Source organism: Cervus elaphus, chromosome 25 (genome assembly GCF_910594005.1).
Source record: "Cervus elaphus chromosome 25, mCerEla1.1, whole genome shotgun sequence".
Classification (NCBI taxonomy): Eukaryota; Metazoa; Chordata; class Mammalia; order Artiodactyla; family Cervidae; genus Cervus; species Cervus elaphus.
In genome coordinates, this window is record NC_057839.1 from 27717370 (window position 1) to 27735560 (window position 18191).

An 18191-nucleotide genomic window follows, 5' to 3' on the forward strand; every position below is an offset into this window, starting at 1 on the left:
TTTGGTGACTGGTTGATTGAGAGGGAAAGAAATGCTAAGGAGAACCATAAATATTTAGTCTATGGAAGTCCTCAATAAATGTTTGTTTTTGATTGTGTCTTCAGCAACTCTTACTTTCACCACTGCTTTCATAATATACCTGAACTTGAGGCCACACATGATTTTGATTGGGAAAAAGCTTTCAGTAGTCATTTAATGACCATTAGTAATCGCAATTTTTAGTTTTACTTCTTTAAAAAAAATACTTTATAGCACTATTTTCCTCTACAAATGAGGAATCTGAGGCACAGAGGGATTTAATAACTCGCTCAGACAATTAATAATGGTAGACCCAGAATTTGAACCCAGATGTTCTTACTGTGGAGCCTATGCAATCCACAGATTTTTATTCTTCAGAGTGATCCTTCAATAGAGGTGTTTTGATGAATTGACCTTTGTATCCCTACTAAATATGAATTTCCCTTCTTGACCTCATCTAATTCAATGTAAAGGAATAAAATACAGTTGATCTGGTGGTTCTTCTAGACTGCCCTTTTGTTGAACCAAAAATGTGTCCTTACATTTTAATTCTTCTTAGTCCTTGCAAACAGGATGAATAACATAGAAAAATATTGCTTCTCTTCTATGAAGAGTACATTCTCTGGACTAGTTATCTAGGCTTCATCCTCTGAACATTAATTACCACAGCTATATTGTAAAAATAATATGAAGACAGCAAAGTGGAAGACTACATATACCTTTGCAGTATAAATCTAGCCACACATGTTCTATGTGAAGAGAAAACATTTATGAGTATTGTGAAGGAACATTTATATGCCTATAAATAACATTGCTGGTTTACTTTGCTTAAAGTGAATGCTGGAGGACAGTTTTGTAGTCTGTGCAAGGATTTAAGATGGGAATCATCATATAATATGCCTGTTAGATCAGTAAATTTCTAAAGTTGTATTTTGCATATGGGTGTGGCAGTTTCCAGAAAAATACTGCTTCCTTCTGGTTGCCTGCATATTGTCAGCTTTTAAGAATCAAAGCAGATTAAACTTTGCTAATATGCTCCATAACTATTTTTCAAAGTTGGGGTTTGTCCCATTTCCCTGGAAAATTCATACTTGGGTTTGTCCTGAACATAACCACTGATAGACTGTTTAGCACTTATATAGGGTTTTGTTTTCAGGATTTCATAATCATTGCCTTTTAATCCATTTAATACCCCTGTGAGGTAGACAGATACATTCAAGCGTCTAAGTTTCCCGTGGGCAGATTTCAGTGCCAGCATGAGTATTGTGATTGGCACTGAGTTTCATTAGCTTCCCAGAGGCCAGACACCTGGAGAGGCTTTCCTCCAGGTCAAGGTACATGCCGGTGTGTCAGCCACAGGGCACTGCCTCCTACTCCGCTTGCTAGTTTGCTGAGATTCAGTGATTGCATCTACCATTAACCACAATGCCGTGCCCACTGTGTCTGTCTGCATTAAAGCCACTCTGAAAGAGTATGTTTTGAAAGATTCTTAGGGAACCCAACAAACATTTGTTCTGTAAAGCTATGGTTTTTCCATTAGTTGTGTATGGATGTGAGAGTTGGACCATAAAGAAGACTGAACAGAATTGATGCTTTTGAACTGTGGTGCTGGAGAAGACTCTTGAGAGTCTCTTGGACTGCAAGGAGATCCAACCAGTCAATCCTAAAGGAAATGAACAATGAATATTCACTGGAAGGACTGATACTGAAGCTGAAGCGCTAATACTTTGTCCATTGATGTGAAGAGCCGACTCATTAAAAAAGACCACGATGCTGGGAGCGATTGAGGGCAAGTGGAGAAGGGGGCAACAGAGGATGAGATGGTTGGATGACATCACCAACTCGATAGACATAAGTTTGAGCATACTCTGGAAGATAGTGAAGGACAAGGAAGCCTGGTGTGCTGCAGTTCATGGGATCGCCAAGAGTCAGATTTGACTTAGCCACTGGACAACAATGACAACACAACAAATTTCAACTGTTTACACTCCAGTTGAGTGTAAACTCCAGCAAAGATACTTTTCATTCAGTAATAACACTCATGGCTCCAGCTAAGTACTTAGATTAATAAATGAGCACCAGAATTTCTATCTTAGGAGTCTGTAATATATTCAGGTAGGCAAAAGGTATGTGTACCTAATGAATAAATCATCAACGTGGCATCAATTGAAATATAAAGTTGGCAGTTTTATGTTGTATGCTTATTTGTACCAGGCTCTGTGATAAAGATAATACATGCATTATCACAATTTTGTGATGTAGATACTATCATCCCGGTTTACAAACAATGAAAACCAAGGCCAGTAAGTTGACCACATTCATAGAGCTTCTGACTCCTAGGTAAAAGGTAATGTATAGAATCTTAAAGCTCTAGGGCAGTACACAGCAGAGGAGTAATAATAGAGTGGAGTATATAATAAGGCACATTTTAACTTGTTTATGTATAAAGTAAAACAAAACCATATAAAAGAATTGGTTTTACACATGTAGTAATTTACATCTTTTTACCTTTCTTGGCACTTTTTAACTTTTCTAGCACTTTCTTCAGTGAAAGTATTTGTATGTTTTCCCTTCCACCTTGTTGATAATTTCTTGAAAGGATGACTGTGTCTTATTTATCTTGTAATTCTACATATTAAATAATGCTTAATACCTTAAATCAATTGGGTGCTCAGGAATTACTCAATAAGCTTTAGAGCAGTTTTACCCAGAGATAAACCAATGCACCTAAGGGCAACTCATCTTTGACAAGGAGTCAAGAATATACAGTGGAGAAAAGACAGCCTCTTCAATAAACATTGCTGGGAAAACTGGACAGCTACATGTAAAAGAATGAAACTAGAACACTTCCTAATACCATACACAGAAATAAACTCAAAATGGATTAAAGACTTAAATGGAAGGCCAGAAACGATAAAGCTCTTAGGTGAAAACAGATAGTACACTCTTTGACATATATCACAGCAAGATCCTCTTTGATCCACCTCCTAGAGTACTGGAAATAAAAATAAACAAATGAGACCTAATTAAACTTAAAAGCTTTTGTAAAGAAAAGCTTTTGCAAAGGAAACAACAAACAAGATTGAAAGCCAGCCCTCAGAATGGGAGAAAATAATTGCAAATGAAACAACCGACAAAGGATTAATCTCTGGAATATATAAGCAGTTCATACAGCTCAATACCTGAAAAACAAACAGCCCTATCAGAAAACGAGCAGAAGACCTAAACAGACATTTTTTCCCAAAGACATACAGATGGCCAATAAACACATGAAAAGATGCTCAACATCATTAATTATTAGAGAAATACAAATCAAAATTACAATGAGGTATCACCTCACTCCAGTCAGCAAAAAATATACAAACAGTGAATGCTGAAGAGGGTGTGGAGAAAAGGGAATCTTCTTGCATTGTTGGTGGAAAAGTGATATAGCCTCTATGGAGAACAGTATGGAAATTCCTTAAAAAGCTAGAATAAAACTACCATATGACCCAACAGTCCCACTAATGGGCATATAGCCTGAGGAAACCATAATTGAAAAAGATACTTGTACCCCAGCGTCCATTGCAGCACTATTTACAATAGCTAGGACATGGAAGTAGCTTAGATGTCCATTGGCAGATGAATGGATAAAGAAGCTATGGTACATATATACAATGGAATATTACTCTGCCATGAAAAGGAATGCATTTAAGTCAGTTCTAATGAGGTGGATGAACCTAAAACCTAGTATACAGAGTGAAGTCAGAAAAAGAAAGACAAATATCATATATTAATGCATGTATGTGGAATCTAGAAACATGGTACTGATGAACCTATTTGCAAGACAGTAACAGAGATGCAGACATAAAAAACAGAATAGTAGACATGGTGGGGGAAAAAGAGGGTGAGATGAATTGAGAGAGTAGCATTGAAACATATACATTACCATGTGTAAAACAGACAGCCAGTGGGAATTTGCTGTATGATGCAGGGAGCTCAAACCTGGTGCTCTGTGACAACCTTGAGTAGTGGGGATGGGGTGGGAGGCGGCAGGGAGGTCCAAGAGTTGGGGGGGACATGTGTATACCTGTGTTGATTCATGTTGATATATGGCAGAAACCAACACAACATTGTAAAGCAATTATCCTCCAGTTAAAAATACATAAATTTTTAAAAAAGTAGCAGAGCTTTTAATTGAAAAAGAAGTACCTGTATATACAAAACATTTAAATGAAACTAAAGAATCTCTCCAATTTAAGATTTGTAGATACCTAGTTCTCCCCCATTATATGTTCCAGTTTCTTGTGGATCATTTCAGAAATATTCAGTATATGTATTTGTGTGTGTGTGTGTGTATAGGTAAATGTACATTCACATTACACCTGAATTGATTGTCTTAGATTATGATAATTAAGTCCTAAATACAGAATTAATCATAGCACTATATGCAGAATATACTTTGATAATAAAAATCATTTATTAAATGCATTATAAAATGCATAAATGGGTAATTATGATTGTACATCTAAGAAAAATTTATGTATGACTTTAACCGTGTCCTTGAAAGAAAATACTAATATAAATACTATGTAATTCCAATATAAGATGGTTATAATTTAGATGCTTTAGGGTTGCTAAGTTATATATGAGGGAAAACTAACTTTAAGAATTAGATGTAAAGATCATGGTAAGTTTAATATTTTCTTTGGAGTTTCTCTTTACTTTCAAGTGTCTTTCTCACAACTGGTAAAATTTACAAAGAGCCATTATGTATGAAGGAATGAGGCAGTATTTGGAAGAAAAGGTTTGTATTTTGCTGTAGCATACAACTATATTTTGTAAAATGATAGAAGATAATACTAGGTTATAATTCATCTTATGTGTTTCTGGTGTAAATATGAGCTATGAAAAATAGTTCTTCATCTGCCAAAAAGAGAGAATTTGAGAACCTTATACATTTTTTAAAGTTAAGTTGCTAATTCTTTGTTTTTTGTTTTCTAATTGTAGGTTTTAGTATAAAAGCAGTGCCATTCCAGAATGCCATCTTGAATGTAAAAGAACTCGGAGGTATATCATATATCTTTTCTGTGTCTGACTCTGACTTCTACTAAGTTCATATTAATGTGTTGCATATAATTAAAACATGATGATGATGTATTATTCTAGGAGGTGACTTATTTTTACCTTTTCTCTTGATAATGCGTTTCCTAGAAATATTTTTTTTCTTTATATGTATTTTAAAGGTAGTTGAAGAGTTCTAATTGACATAACGATAATGTATGTTTATTTATGTAGTACTACACTACTAGTGCCATTTCATACTCTATACTCGTTGGTTTTACTTCTCTTATGAAATTTATTTTTGAATAGAAAAAATGAAGAGAGTTTTAGTATAATCATAGAAAAAAGCTATACATTATGCAAAAAACTGTATTTTAGAGTAGTTTGTATTCATATTGCAGGTTTTATTGCATTAGATCTTTTTAGAATGTGTTTGTTCTGATAATAAATCTTTGCCAATAGGTTCTTTGTTGGTCAAGCACATTTATTGGATAGGCTTTACCCCAAACTATACACCACTTACTCTTTCATTGCACTCTCTGTCTGGGATTTTTTTTTATTGTGTTTTATGTTGGTCAGGGTCTTAACCCATGTAAGTAGGTTAACAAAGGAATCAGTCAATTCAGTGAACCTGCTAAGTTCTCTAATGGCATAGGAAAATGATAAGTCCTCTGGAGTTCAGTATAGTATGGGTGAGTTTAATGACTTAGAAGAGAGTTCTCTTCCATCTCTTTAACCACTTTGTGATATTGACTTTACTCTGTGTGTTTTTTTTTTTTTAAGCTCATTCTGTGACCTATTATTAGATTGATGAAATTAAAACCCAGACCTTATGCCATCTTAATAGTATTTTTATGCCTTCTTATTTTTATGTAATGTATTGGCTGATCTTTCCAGGTTTACTTCTGTCAGACTGTTTTATAGCCACTTTGACTTTTATAGTATTAATATTTAAAATAAACTGTGGTTGGTAAATTCTGGTTTTTCTTTGACATTGGTTTTGTCATTTTGACTGAAAAAATGATAAAACATGAATGTTCTTATAATAGAAAAATTTTCTGTGCAAAAATTTTAAGACTTGTGTTAAATATTTTAATATTACTTTGTGACTTCAGAGAACATAGTATAAACATCCATGGAATCAAACTGAATGGTTTGAGAATTCTATTATTTTTAAATATTATTGATACTTAATATTATTATTACTAGGATAGATGCAAAATTTTTATTAAATACCCTCCAAATGTAAGAAACTCTTGATGAATTAAGATGTTTATTATTGATGTTTACTTCAATGATATAAAAAATGTATAATGCATCTTAACAATTTTTCAAAAGTCCAGAATTTATTATAATCTTAACTGTGCCAGTGAAACTCAGTACAATTCAAAAGATCAAATTAGAGGAAAGGGGGGTGTATAAGGTGGGAATCCATCTGTTCCCAAGCAGGGTTTAATTTTGCAGGTTGTCAATCCAGGCGAAGATTCTGAAATCAAGGAAGAAACTCAAGAAGATAGGTGTAAAGGTAGGCAGATACTAAGAGCCCGAACTGTGCTGAAGTTTGGAATGCTCTGAAAGTTCTGCTTCTCCTAGGGTTAATTCAGGAGATTGGCCCAGCCCGTTTCTCCCTTCTGATTCCTTCTTCAACCCTTTTCACATGGTTCCAAGGCTTTCCATCACCTGCTCCTAACCTCTCTTATATTTCTTACTTCTTCAAAATAGGAAGAAGCATGAGCTTGTGTTCATTATCTAGTAAGAAATGGTTTAGAGTGAAATAACAATGACTAATGGAGTTAAATGAAAGTCACTTTTGGTAGATCTTACTATAAATAGCAAACCTTGTGTTTATACACACACTGATGTGTGTGTGTACTACCTAATTTATATTACAGAGAATTCTATGCTATTTCAATTTTTTCTTTTATGAGGATATTTCTTATATCTTGCACCTAAAAATTCCTATAAATTTCATTCATAGCAATTTTCTCAAATGATGTTTTCCTACTGTTCATGCAGTCATTCTAGCACAATTATTTATGTGTCAAGCATGATTCTAGGGACTGGGAATAAACGATATTTACAGAGACCTGTGGTTCAGTGATACATTCATGAAAACCAATATTTGAAATTAATTTTGAAAGTAATGAAATTAAGAGGGAAGTAAATATAAAGGATGAAACAAAGAGACAATCCAACCCGGTGGTATGATGGGTGAGTCCTGTTTACACTATTTTGAAAATGACCTGTTCTCCTCGTCTTACCTGTCCCACTCATCAGGCTGTACCGATTACTCTAGAATTCTAAAATTTCTTCTATTTTCTCTCCGCACACATTCTCACTTAATCTTTGCAACTTCATGCCTAGAGAGTAGATGCTGTTATTATCTGACAGATAGTGAGACACAGGACACCTAGACACAGGTCAAGTGGTTTGTTCAAAGTTACTTGGAGAAGGATTTCTGGGAGTTGATCTGAACCCTTGCGCTTAACCAGGGTACTCTGTAAATGAAGTATTTTGCCCAGTGCCTGGCACAAGAGAAGGCTCCCAGGTGTTGTCTGCTGCTATTCTTACCACTATTATATGAACAATTTAAAGTTTTCACATGTTGTATTATTTTCATTAACACGTGTGTTGATTACACATGAACACTCCACTCTGCTCGAAACTGTAGGATGTTATCCCTAATCATTACAGCTGCTTTTATTATTCATTTTCTGTCTTACTCTCTTTATTTAGCAGTCAAGTCAACTCTTCCTCCATTTTAATTGTGACTCTAGTGCTGTAGTCGTGCTTTCCTCTTCTGATTTCTTCAAGACTGCCTTCTGAAGCAGAGTCTTAACTTATTCTAGGTAGTTTCTAAAACTTATAGAATCTACCATAAACTTATCATTTTCATACTTTTATTTTTTCTAATTCAGTCAACAAATATTTACTGAATACATATTATATGCTCAGGCCGAGTTCTAGAAAATGTTGGTGGTTATAGTGTCAACACAAGCATAGTCCCTGCATAGATAGGCTAATCAACACAAGGGGAGACTCTTAACGTGAACTAAACTTCTCTCCTTGAATTAAAGCCAAATATTTCTTATAGGCCTAAAACAAAGTTCTGGGTTAATCCCTTCCATACTGGAAGGAATTCTTTTTTTTAACAGTTCTGATCCCTACGGAGGTCATTCTGTAGTATCTCTCAGTGAAATTTTTTTTCCTGCATATTCTTTAATTTGGAAAGTCTTTTTTAAACTAATCTATATCCTTTCCCCTTCAGCTTTAATTAATTACTCTGCTTGTCTTGTTCTATTATTTTTATTTTTCTGGATGTTGTGCAAGACACCAAGCAGGATCCTGGATAGACAGAAAGATTAATCTTTCAAAGGATTTTCCTTCCTCCTGGTGACTTGTTTCTAAGCTCAGCCATTCTCTATGGTTCCAGATAAGTCTGCTTTCCTGTATCTTTGTTTCCTTATCTATAAGTTGTAGTACTAATAGTCCCTATATCATGTAATCCTTGTGAGGACCAAATTAGTTAATGTAGGTCGAGTACTTAGAAACTGTCTGGTCCTAACATTTCTGGAAGATTTACTTTTATTATAGTTATACCCTCACTCCCTCACACCCCACAAGTTCAGTTCAGTCGCTCAATCGTGTCAGACTCTTTGCGACCCCATGAATCGCAGCACGCCAGGCCTCCCTGTCCATCACCAGCTCCCGAAGTTTACTCAAACTCATGTCCATTGAGTCGGTGATGCCATCCAGCATCTCATCCTCTGTTGTCCCCTTCTCCTCCTGCTCCCAGTCCCTCCCAGCATCAGGATCCTTACACCCCACAAAAGCACCTTTGAATAATGCCTTTTTCATCCCTAGTTCTCTGAATATAAAACAAATCACATACGATTTTTTCCTTTGTGGTCATCTCTCTCTCCCGTATGTGCATGGTGTTCTACCTGAAAGTCACTGAAAGGGACCTCGTTGGCTTCTTGGTTATCTGCCCAGCATATTTTTTGCCATTGCACATGTGTTAGTAGTAAATGTTTTTGTCCTTTTCCACCTAATCACCATTTTTCTCTTTTCAGATTCCACCAGAAAAATCTCTTGTCTGTCTTGGTGCCTCTCAGTTGCTTTCATTCTGTTTGACTTATGTATTTTAACCACATTACTAAGGTAAGCAAAGCATCTGGCGTTTAACTGAGTTGGACGCAGTAGTCACTGCAGTGACATCATAGCACTGATAATTTTTCATCTTAGAAATGTCCAGTTCTTAAATCTACGAATAGATTTTTATACCTTCTTAGATGGCTTTCTCTTGATTCTGAAATTTTGTTTACAAATTGATAGAATTCAGAGAGGAAAATTTCATCTCTTAACACATTTGGTTTGTTACCACTTATTGATAAGGATCCAGACATCATAATATTGCTTTTTCTTTCTTGAACTGAATTCTGGAACCAACCAAAAAATGGTTGGTTTTGCCAAATGACTTGTTTTCTTCCCTTTAATATCCTAATGAGTTATGTCTGAATTGTTTCCCCACCCCCCTCTCTTGGCCACGCTCCCCACCCAAAATACTCTTTGGCCATCTTATCTTCCCAGTTGACTTTGGGGAAGGCAGGGCAGAGCTAAAAATCAGTTAGCTATCTTTCACACTTCAGGATTCATTGCTGTTAGTTGCCAGTCAAAAGGGAAGATAAGAGGGTTTTTGTTTGCACTTTCTTTCCTTTAGAGGAAGGCGGGGAGGGTAGTATGGAAAGTGCAGGTTGTGTTTATTTACCCGTTTACTTCAGCCCATGCAATAGTGACTGAATGATTTTTGAGGGTTGTCAGCTAAGCCATTTTTTAAAGTTTGCTTCTCTCAGCAGCCAAGCTGTTATATGAAACAGATGTTGACTCTGTCCTGTTTCTTTGTTTGCCTGAAGGAATACGCCTCCTCATAGTGAAAGGTGCTGTTTCTTTGTATCCTGCTAGTTATCTTCGGGTGCTGTTAATCTGTCCAGGTTATTTGCATTTCTAAAGTTCTCCAGAAACTGTACAGGGCAGACTTCTTAACAGGCAACCCAGGGGGCACTACTGCCTGCTTCTTATAATCTCTGCTTTTTGTACCCAGGCTGTTCGATGTCTTTCACCAAAATAAAGCTGTCTTCCTTCAGAATCTTTTATTAAAACTTACTTTGGAAGGAGTAATAGCTCTCTAATTTTATCTGATGCATTCTCACTGTTCTTTGTATATTACGATTATTCCCTCTATAAGGCCATTACTGCCTCCTACTAAAAAATAATGCAACTCAATAACTATAAATTTAATGTACCCCCTGGCTCTGAGGGTCATGCTATTCTATAAAGACAGGAGGAATCGAGGCAATATAAACCAATAAATTGGTTGTATATTTTTTAAAAAGACTGATTATAGGCAGACAAACTTGAAGAGGTTATTATGGTCACATTGTTGTAAGGGGCAATTGGAATTGCCTAGATTTTTGCTGGTGTAGGAGGAAGGAACTTGCCATTCAAAAACTGTTTTAGACATCTTCAAAAATGGGTTTCATGGGAGAAAAGGCAGGAAACCATGACCCTGCCAAAGGAACATGGTGGCACAGAGTGGGGGCCCAAATATGGCCAGGTCCACAGAGTACCTTAGCACTGTGCTGTGAAGTAAGTGGCAGTCAGCTACATATGAGTAAATGTGCATGTTCTGTATCTTTTGTATAAGGAAGATCTTTCTATATCTTTTGTATAAGGAAGAAATGTGGTTCAACAAGTAGAGTGTAGCCTCAAGACACTCTGTCCCCTTCTGCATTTCAGTTTCTTTTTGTTGGTCTTTCTTATCTGTAAAATGTAAGTTTTAATAAATCATCACTGTTTATTTCCCAAGGGATTGGGCTGGAAAAGTAAAGTTCAGTTGCCTAAAGCGCCTCAAGAGAGATGCTTTAAGAATAGACAGTGGTATTGCCACTAATTCTCTTTTTATAGTTGTGGATCCAGTGTGATATGTAATATTGAATGATAGAAACATCTTGATATAGTATTGTTTCCTTATCTAGGAAAAGAACCAGACCTTTCTGGAATGGGAACAGCCAGTTAACTCCTGGCTCTCTGAGCTGTGTACTCTCTTGCTTAGGCTCTACTAGGGGAAATGATATTGGTACAACGCCAAGTCACTTGGATGTGAGTTAAAAGGCCACAGCTATCTGAATTGGTTGAACAGGATCCCAGGGTGGTGGTGTTCAAGTATTTTTTACACTTGCTAAGGGAAAACTGAGCCAAACAGTCAGGAGAGCCAAATAAATGAATCTAAGGGCCCAGAAGTCTGTTACTGGCTGATGTAGACTTGACCTTAATTTTTGTTTTCTTCTGGACCAGTGCCCTAGGAAGTTTTTTAAAATCTGCCTTCTCAGTCATAGTTTAGTATAGTACTTAACACTTTGCTTCTTCTAAGACTCTGTGTATATATAGAATGTTCTAGAAACTGTTTTCCCAGCCTTTTAAACCTCTCACTCCCTCTGGCAGTAGGGATCTTATATGTGCCTCTGAGGTTGCTGCCTCACCACTGTTTCCTCTTTAAGGGTGATCAGGTCATTTCATATCTTCTCACTCTACCCAGCTTCCTCACAGAACATTTGTGTTGGGTTCTTAGCTTAATTTCTTATCCCTCACTGGGGAATAGGTATCTGTGTTTCTCCCAGGGATTGCCATAATAGCAACTAATTTTCACTGTGTATTTGGTTTCAGTGTGATATTGCAGCAACAACACTGAAGTCAAGAGACCAGTATTTTCCTCTAACGAAAGAAGCCAGGGGACATTGGGCAAGGCATTTAACTTTTCCAACACCACTTTCTTTTCTAGCAGCCGGAGATACTTATAAATGTTCTGTTTTTGGTATAACATAATTAGTTTATTTTTTATATAAAAACTTACAGAATTTACTTTGCCTCAGTCTCTGAGAACCATAGAGCCAGTCTCTAACTGGATTATTTCCTCTACTTTCCTTTATCCCTGACTTTGTCAATTATTATTATTTATATTTTAATAAATCTCAAAGTTTTCTTTTTGTATGAAAAAAGTAGTGTGAGGCAGACCAAATGTCCATAAAATAACTAACACTAACTTAACAAAGGTGCTGTCACTGTGGTCTTTACTTTGGGAAGCATTATAGTCTATTATGAGAAGTACTGGGCTTCCCAGGTGTCACTAGCAATAAAGAACCCACCTGCCAATGCAGGAAACACAAGAGACATAGTTTCAATCCCTGGGTCAAGAAGATCCCCTGGAGGAGGGCACGGTAACCCACTCCAGTATTCTTACTTGGAGAATCCTATGGACAGAGAAGCCTGGTGGGCTATAGTCCAAAGGGTTGCAAAGAGTGGGACACAGCTGGAGCGATGTAGGACACATGCATGAGAAGTATTATAACAGCACAACATGCCATTTGGTTGTACAGAATGGACAAGACATAACAGAAAGACAGTCTAGGGAAAGGAACAGATGAGATGAAAGTCAAGGAGGTAATAGTGGGATTGGTTCAGTCTTGTCCCAGCATAAACCAAGCCTCCTGTCACCTCTGACTTTTGTCCCATCTGTTCCTAGACTGTTTTTTCCTCTGTCTTCTTTGTCCTTTCTATATGATCCTACTTGCATCTTGTACTCAATACTGGTATTTACCATACTAGACTATAAAGTTTTGAGGAACTGAAAAGAACAATAATAATCTTAAGGGTTTGTTGTATGTAGTATAAAATATATCTGTAGTTATAAGCTGAAGGGAAATTTGCCAAATTATGCCCCAAGATGCTAGAGTAAAGTTAGATTCTTCAGAGGCAAAATATTTTGTTGTTGTTGAATTCATTTCAGTGAATTGTTAATGAATATTAACTACATTCTGGGCCCTGAGGATACAGTTTCTTCCCTGCCATATACACACATACATGCTCTCTCTTCTGAGCCCATTTCTTTGGATATTTTGATGAGAGAGAGAGATGTTGGCTATAGCATTTATGAAAGTTCTCAGAAAAATTAAATAGTTTTACTAGATTCCTATGATTGGAACATCAACTTGACAGTTGTTGAAGAGGTAATATGTTTGTAGCTATTCATCACTTATCAGGCTGGATTGATTCTCTGATATATGCTGGAGCCAAATGAAATAGAACTGGTTAGATTTGCTTTTGAGGTGTCACAGATTTGTTTCTTTTAATTTTTTGAGGTCCAAAGTATTGTCCAAAGGCTCTATTGAAAATGCTTGATCATTTTAGTCTTGAAATTTGCTGATACTCATGGCATTGTTGTGAGAGGTAATAATTGTGAAAACTTTATCATATTATTTTAATACAGTTATGGGAGCTTTTATGATTGAAAATTAAAGGTTGCTTTTTTTTGTTGTGTCTATTCTCCCTCCCTTGCCAAAATCTCATGAAATGACAAAAATATTAGGAAACAAACACTAATAATAAATTAAATCTATAGCAAAGACTTAAATCTACAATAGAAAAGGAGAACAAGACAAAGCTTGAGGTACAGACAATGGAAATGTGAAATAGAAGGGGAATTCATCAGGATTATTAATCAGGGAGCTTATCAGAGTTGTTAATTGGGACTTTACATTTGGAGCTCTGCCTTTATTTTTCTTTTCTTTTTGTGTTAGATAGTGGATGGCAGCTGTGTTTACCCACAAACTAAATCCTTGAGTGTGGGTGCTAGACTCAGTGAGGCTGAGCAGTGCCCAAGTAATGTACTGACTGCCAGGTGGGTTAGAAAGCCCACACACAAGGGAGACAAGCCATTTGTCCCCTGTTAATCACCAGAAACAGGCAGTGGTAAACAGAAGACCTGGCAAACAGATTTTCAAGCAAAGAATAAGCATGTAATCATGACACACCACAAATGAGGGAAATCAACACCATGAAAGAAAGACACCCAATCAAAAGTCAGAAAAAAAGATGTCCAGTGGAATGATCAGAAGATCTTCAGCAAGATGGAGAAAGGTTTTGTATTCATGAAAAAGAATGTAACATAGAACTTGGGAGATTAAAATTTGACTTAAAAATTTGAAATGAAAATGTCAGTTTGTAACTAAGTTATTAATTAGTGAAACTAAGGATTGATCAAGGAAATGTCCTCAGAATGCCTTCTAAAAGGAATACTGGTAGATATGAAGGAAAATTTAAGAGACAAAGGGCTTATCTACAGAAATTCCAACATCTCTCTATGAAGAGCTCTAAAAGAAAAGTAAAGAGAAGCTGGAGAGAATAAAATAATCAAAGAAATAATTTTTTAAAAAAGCCTCTACTATGAAGAATAGTACTGCAATTTAGTGAGCCCTGAGTGTCCATACTTTGATGTATCATAAAGAAGGAGAAACTATTGTCATCACAGAAACACACACAAAAAAACAGCATTATTTCTCATTTCAGCATGGGAAATGGCAGAGTCATCTGCCATCTGGTAAAGAGGAAAAACCATTAGACTGTATTCTTTACATGTTTAGAGTAAGATTATAATAAACCAAAGAAAAACCAAAGTTTAAATATTGTTTTTTTTTTTTTTTTAAATATTGTTTTTCAGTCAGTAAGTCTTATCCAACTCTGTGACCCCATGGACTGCAGCACGCCAGGCTTCCCTGTCCATCACTGTCTCCCAGAGTTTGCTCAAATTCACATCCATTGAGTTGATGAAATTTAAATTCAGGATTTAAAATTAAGAATAAACACTATAACAATAAAAGTAGGATGATATATACAAAAGTACTTTTTAAAAAAGTATGTCTGAAAGGTTAGATATTCAGCTAATGTAGGTTATCTTATAGAATGGAGTTAGAGTTTACTGTGTTCAAATAGGTTTTCTGCTTTTTAATATTGTGTGGATTTTTTTTATGAGATTTTTTTTTTTTAAGTTTAGGAAATACATTGACTCCAAGGATAGAAAGCAAAGAAGATTTGATAAATTGAACAAAACACATGAATGGCGGCGGGGGCGGAAACCCAAAATAATGAACAAAAGGTTATGATAAATAGAAAACATCTATATATACATTAGTATTTGCAATAACTATTAAATAGGTTCAATTCTTCTTTTATAATGTGGGTGATGTAAAACACTGATTATAAAATATTCAGCTATATCTGATGATGAGAGATACTTCTATAACAAAAAGATGCAGTAAGGTAAAAATAAAAGGATAGAAAAGATACCCTAAAAATAGGCCAGTGAAAAGAAAGTACTAGGAGAAATCTTAGTATCAGATGAAATGAAATTCAAAGCAAAGAACATAAATGAGAATAAATGAGATATTTTATATTGACATACTAAATTAACTGAGCATTTACCTTAATATATTTAACTGCATAATTCTACCAAGCTAAAACTAAGAAAAATATAAGAAAAAGTCAACAGATCGTAATTAGTAGAAGAATTTAGCCATGCTTTATTCAGAAGACCAAGTACATGTACTAAGTGCATGTACTAAAGCATTTAAATAGACAATTAAGAAATTTTATCTCATTGAAAATTATATAGTTTTTACTCTCATATAGAAAATATACTCTTTGGAAATACACATAAAATTTTTACATGCATGACCATGTATAATGTGTTTTCTGATTTAAATCCATTTTATAGCAAATAGACAAAAATAATGACATATGACATTTATAGCTCCAGGAGAATCTTCCCAACCCAGGGATCAAATCCAGGTCTCCTGCATTGCAGGCAGATTCTTTACTGTCTGAGCCACCGGGGAAGCCCTGTGAACCTTATACCGGGTACAAGATTTAAATCAAAATGCATCCTAGACCTCAATATGTGACCTAAACCTATAAAACTTCTAGAAGAAAACACAGGAGCAAATCTTTATCTCCTTGGATTCTGCAAAGATTTCTTAGGTAAGAAACCAAAAGCATAATCCATAAAAAGAAAATTGGTATGTTGGGTTTCATATTACTTAGACTTCTGCTTTTTTAAAGACGCTGTTAGTGAAAATACAAGCCAAGATTAGGTAAACATTATTTTGAAATTATATATCTGATAAATAACTTCAATCCAGAATATATAGAGAATACTGAGAGTTTAATAATAAAAGAGACAAACTCTTAAAAATGGGCAACAAATTTAAATATATACTTTATCAAAGAAAATAAAAAGAAGGTAAATACACACATGCAAAGATGCTTAATGTTATGTCATTAGGGAAATAGAAATTAAAATCACCACACACATATTAAAATGTTTAAAATTAAAAAGCCTAACTTTTTCAAGTATTGATAAAGATGTAGAAAAACTAGGATTCTCATTCACTGCCAGTACAGATGTACAATAATGCAACCACTTCGGAAAACAGTGTGGCAGTCTCTTAAGGTAAATGCAAACTAATCTCCCAAGCCATTCTACTCTTAGGACAAACGAAAACTTGTGTTTATACAAAATCCTGTACGTAAATTTTTACAGCAGGATTTTTTGTAATAGGACAAAACTGGAAACAACCCACATATGATGACCATTTGGTGAATAGATAAATACAATGTGGTATATCCATACAATGAAATGGTATTTAGCAATAAAAAGAATGAACCATTGACACATGCCACAACATGGATAAATCTTGAAATAATTATGTGGAGTGAGAGAAGTCAAACAAAATTGAGTATGTAGAGTAGTATTCCCATACTGGAATAAATTTGTATAAAGTTCTAGAAAATGCAAACCAATATTTAGTGACAAAAAGCATTTCAATGATTTTCTGAGGGTTAGGGACAGGGACAAGAGTAGGGGAAAAATTAAAAGGCTCATAAAATTATGGAGGGTGATGGATATGTTTAGTATCTTGATTGTGGTGATGGTTTCACAGATGATTACATTTGTCAAAACTTATCAAATTGTATACTTTAAATATATGTACTTTGTGTGTGTCAAAAAAAACTCTAGTACTTTGGCCACCTGATGCAAAGAGCTGACTCATTTGAAAAGACCCTGATGCTGGGAAAGATCGGAGGTGGGAGGAGAAGGGGACGACAGAGGATGAGATGGTTGGATGGCATCACCGACTCAATGGACATGAGTTTGAGTAAACTCTTGAAGTTGGTAATAGACAGGGAGGCCTGGTGTGCTGCAGTCCATGGGGTTGCAAAGACACAGACACGACTCAGCAACCGAGCTGAACTGATACCACAGTAAGACTATTAAAAATAGTTTATACCTTTAGAAATTAAAAGATATTCTTTCAGTCATCTCAGGTTAAAAATCATTGGAAGTATGTTTTATGGAGGACTTATGACTCTTTCCTTTGATTGCTTTCCAGTAAAGAATTATTTTAAATAGGCTAAGTTAACATCCCTGGTTTTAAAAAAAAGATAAATGTGACTGGGAAAGACTTAGAAACTATCCAATACTATATAACCATATATAGCTGGATTGTTAGGATTAAAAATAGAAGTGTTTTAAACTGTTAGATCAAGATGTTATCAAATCCATCTGTTTAGTGTGTAGATTTTTAAAATCACAGTGCTAATGAAAGAAGATGGATTGATATTTCTATACAGAGCAGCCCTCAGTTAATCAAGGAAATACTATGACATATTTGTTATACAAAGAGTGAAAGATTCCTCAGAATAAACCAGTTGTGGTTCATTCTGTAGGGATACTCAAAACCTTAGTTATAAAATAGACTCCTCCCAATCTTAGCAGTTATATCTATGAAAAATCTTCATGTTAGTGATTCTGAAGTTAGCAAGATGCAGGTCTTAGAGAAAGTCAGAGGCTAAGGGGTAAAACGAATGACAGTAACACTACGGTGAACAAATGTGTTGGAAGGCATCTGATTCCAAACCATGTTAGAATAATTGGTATTTTAAAAACACATTTTTTATCTGTGTGAAATACCTTTTTTGGTTCAGAAATCTTCACTATTTCAAACTATCTTCTTGAACTGATTTCATGCTCTCCAGGTGGCACTTCTGGTTAAAAATTTTTAACCAGACCGATTCTGGCTTTATTTTCATTTGTATTTTCCCAGTTTCATTTTTGCAAGTCTTGGCAAAATGTCTGGTTGAGATTGATGTGGGTATGTTTATCTATAATAATCTATGCATAATATGATAAGATAGTAGAACATAACACACTTTTTTCTCTCTGGACTTTGCCATCAGTG

At 35.3% G+C, this 18191-nt stretch overlaps 1 protein-coding gene across 1 annotated transcript in view; it reads left to right on the forward strand.

The window, feature by feature from the left end:
• ARL15 (ADP ribosylation factor like GTPase 15) overlaps positions 1-18191 on the forward strand; it is a 446241-nt gene that overhangs the window by 170883 nt on the left and 257167 nt on the right. Inside the window, exon 3 of the mRNA XM_043887934.1 lies at positions 5008-5067. Within this exon, the coding sequence (XP_043743869.1) occupies positions 5008-5067 (60 nt within the window). The remainder of the gene's footprint in view (positions 1-5007; positions 5068-18191) is intronic.